Below are 3419 nucleotides of genomic sequence, written 5' to 3'. Positions count from 1 at the left end.
ATGAGCATTTATCAGCCGATACCGATATGGTGGCCGATATATCGTACATCCCTAACTATAATAATTCTAAACAGCCAATTACATACACAGCTTAAGATTTATTGTTCAGAACAGAATACAAAAGTTTTATTTATTTTTTACATCACAAATTCGATACATGCAGTACTTCTGCAAAACTGACACTAGAGAAATTTCAAGAATGACAGCCAACAAGACTGCGTGAGCCAAGCAGATCACTACAACCGTAATGACTACGGTAACAAGTTCATGAAAGGACCAAAAACAACATTCAATCCGACAACTGCATGACGGAATATATACAAGTCCAAGGGATTCTACGCAACTCCTTGCAAACAAATCCAAAACGAATGCCTAGAACTGCTGTGCGATGAGCTTTTTCTTGGCGTCGTGGGAGAATCTGTTCGAGCGGAACAACTCGCTGTCGTAAAACGCAGACAGGTTGTGGATGTTAATCTGTCGGGCCTGAGGACAAAAATGGTGGCATTACAACTCAAATTTGCGAATGACACGTGTAATATCTCTGTAATATAGTACTTATGGGGACTTTTCGATTTAAACATCTATTAGTTACCTTGTCCACCAGATCCTTCTCAGGAATCTCGATGGTGTCCTGCTGGGCTCCGTAACGGTTGCGCTGATATGCGACCTGCTCGGAAACCAGCTGCTTCAGGATGAAGAGCAACAGCTCGTTGTTGTCTCGTCTGAAGGCCAGATACCGTGCGAACGTCTGTAGAAATGCAATAAATGCGACTTCGGTTACCAACTTGAGCAGGATCAGACAGACTCCTTGCAATCGCAAGACATGCGCAGCGAAGTACACATGGAAAACCGTTGCCAGATCAGTTTGCTCACCTTCCGCATGCTCCTCATCACGCTGAACTTCTGCGTGTCGATGAAGCTTTCCAGCATGACACGGATAGCCATGTTCACGTCGTCCTCCAGCACATAGTCCCGCAGATGCATGCGGGCGTGTGCCTCGGCCATGCGGATCATGGACTCTATGTGACGCACGGTGATTGGGATACTTCCCGTAGCCTGCAATACAACATACATGATTACTCGCTGACATTTCAGTGATAACTACACCCAGATGGACGCATTTTTTGTGCACATTTTGGGGGAAAAAAAACTGCTGAATGGTTTGAAAAATTGTGGAACTTCTTCAAATTGCCTTTAGCTTCAAATGCAACTCTTACCATAGACTCTTTTCGAAGGTCGCTGTAAATTCGGGCCACTTTGTCCTGGTCCATCCGATTAAGTTTTGGTCGCACGCGTTCTTTCGCATACATGATGTACTTCCTGAGCAGCTCCTGAGGGATGGGTGGGACATCGAAGGTGTTTGGCAGCACCACCTCCTCAAGACTGGCCACGCCCCCTTCTTTGTTGCTCGGGTGATGTTTGATGTGGCTGCTTACCACGAAGCGTGCCAGCATCTCATCCTAAACCGAAGAGAATTATGGGTAAAGAGATTGGCAAAGTTTGGGCAGGATGTGTTTACACAACAACAATGTACTAAAAGTGGCAAGGTTAGCCTTTTTGAAAAGTTTCGCGTACAGACGACAACGTTGTCAAAATAATCCCCATTTACACGGATCTGCGAAAATGGCTAAAAATGCTGTATGCATGCCAGGCCAGTAGATGGCAATGTCACATTGCAAAGAAACAATACACACCTGCGCATGTACCTATAGACTGAACACGTCGCAGTTTTCACAAATTTGTGTTTCTGTAGTTTACACAGAGACGATAACGGTATCGTTTTCCAAAACCGGCCCTTTGAAAACCAACAGTTTTCAAATGTTCACATCTTCAGGCCCCCAAAAAAAGTAAATGAACAGCCAAAATGCATAAAAAGTTTTACATTTTCAGTTGAAAACGCAGTGTTAACGCTCCTAAGACATCAACGGACTTACCTGCACAGGGTCGACGGTGTCTCTTACAACACACAGAACGTCAAATCGAGAAATGATGGGCTCTGTCAGGTCCACGTTTTCCGAGAACGTGAGCGACGGGTCGTAACGCCCACCTTTTAAGAGAAAGAACACTTTCATAAGAAAAATTACTGCTGCCAAAAACTTTGCTGCAACTTTTAGTCCAGCAGCAAGTAATTAAGAACATGACTGTGCTTCAGATTAAACACGCAACTCTTGAAGTGTTTGAAGTGTCTCAAAATTGAAGTTATGACCCTCATTTAAACTTTCATTAAAACGCTCCCAGAACGCACCGATAGGGTTGGCGGCAGCGATGATAGTGCAGCGAGCCTGCAGCGATGTGACAATCCCAGCTTTAGAAATGGAGATGCTCTGCTGCTCCATGGCCTCGTGGATGCTGGTCCTGTCCTGATCGTTCATCTTAAAAATGAAGAAAACACAGGTTCACTAAACTATTCGCCTAAAAATTGCTTGTCCAAAAATTGGTGGAACAGTGCATCAAAAACGTCTTTAAAGCTATAACCTTTCCCAACTCAACACACGGCACCAATTTTAACATTCGCTCACCTTATCAAACTCATCAATGAGGCAGACACCTCGGTCCGCCAGCACCAACGCTCCCGCCTCCAGCGTCCACTCTCGAGTCACAGGATGACGTTGCACGTAAGCCGTCAGACCCACGGCGGAAGCGCCCTGGCCTGTAGTGAAGACCGCGCGACTCGAAACCTTCTCGACGTACTTTAGGAACTGGGACTTGGCTGTGCCTGGATCTCCACATAGGAGAACGTTAATATCACCACGCACCTTGTGCTTCCCACCTGTTTAGGGAGCCAGAAGACAATTGAGCAATTTAAAGGACTCAGACGTGTAAATTAACAGCTGTGAAAGGAGCATGAGCAGGATACCTGGATTCTTGGCTTCGCCGCCAAACAGAGCAAGCGCCAGACCGCGTTTGATGTCTTCGTGCCCATAGATGGACGGACCAATACTTGCGAAAATCTGTAGGAGGAAAATTAAGCTTAATCTGGGAAACGTTACGATATACTCAGAAGTTCAAGCTCAAACTTTGATATGTGACCATCGCTCACCCGTTCTCCGATGCGCTCGTCTTTGGACAGAGCCATGATGGCTTTGATGTCTTCATCAGTGAGCTCCGCCACGGCCACGCCCTCATCCTTACGGGCGATGTGATTGGCCAGGATTACAGTAGCGAAGACAGGGAAGCCGTTAGCCATGTTGAGAGAGCCGTCGTAGTTGTTGTGGTAGATTCCTGTGAGCTCCTGCAAAAATAAACCATTTGAGGATATACAGTATTTAAATATATATTAAAAATGATTACTTGCAATGTTATATAGTGGAAAAATAAATAAATACACATTTAGATGGACACATTTTGCTTGAATATTACTTATTGTGATATAAATATAAGTTGTTGTGATTAGGGTTGCAAAGGGGTGGAAAATATCC

General features: G+C 45.0%; 1 protein-coding gene across 1 annotated transcript; it reads right to left on the bottom strand.

The window, feature by feature from the left end:
- Window positions 1-104: 104 nt before the first annotated feature.
- LOC107576807 (DNA replication licensing factor mcm2) lies at window positions 105-3232 on the bottom strand (the record flags this gene model as incomplete). Its single annotated transcript, XM_016262938.1, has 9 exons — window positions 105-483; window positions 593-748; window positions 874-1056; window positions 1218-1460; window positions 1935-2047; window positions 2246-2372; window positions 2520-2770; window positions 2858-2951; window positions 3041-3232. Coding segments are annotated over 9 exons (1470 nt in total), but the record flags the coding sequence as incomplete, so codon positions are not given.
- Between the last annotated feature and the right edge of the window lie 187 nt (window positions 3233-3419).

The sequence above is a fragment of the Sinocyclocheilus grahami genome, unplaced genomic scaffold (genome assembly GCF_001515645.1).
Source record: "Sinocyclocheilus grahami isolate Dianchi unplaced genomic scaffold, SAMN03320097.WGS_v1.1 scaffold4372.1, whole genome shotgun sequence".
Classification (NCBI taxonomy): Eukaryota; Metazoa; Chordata; class Actinopteri; order Cypriniformes; family Cyprinidae; genus Sinocyclocheilus; species Sinocyclocheilus grahami.
Note: the sequence above shows the minus strand (reverse complement) of the source record. Positions and strands in the feature narration are given on the sequence as shown.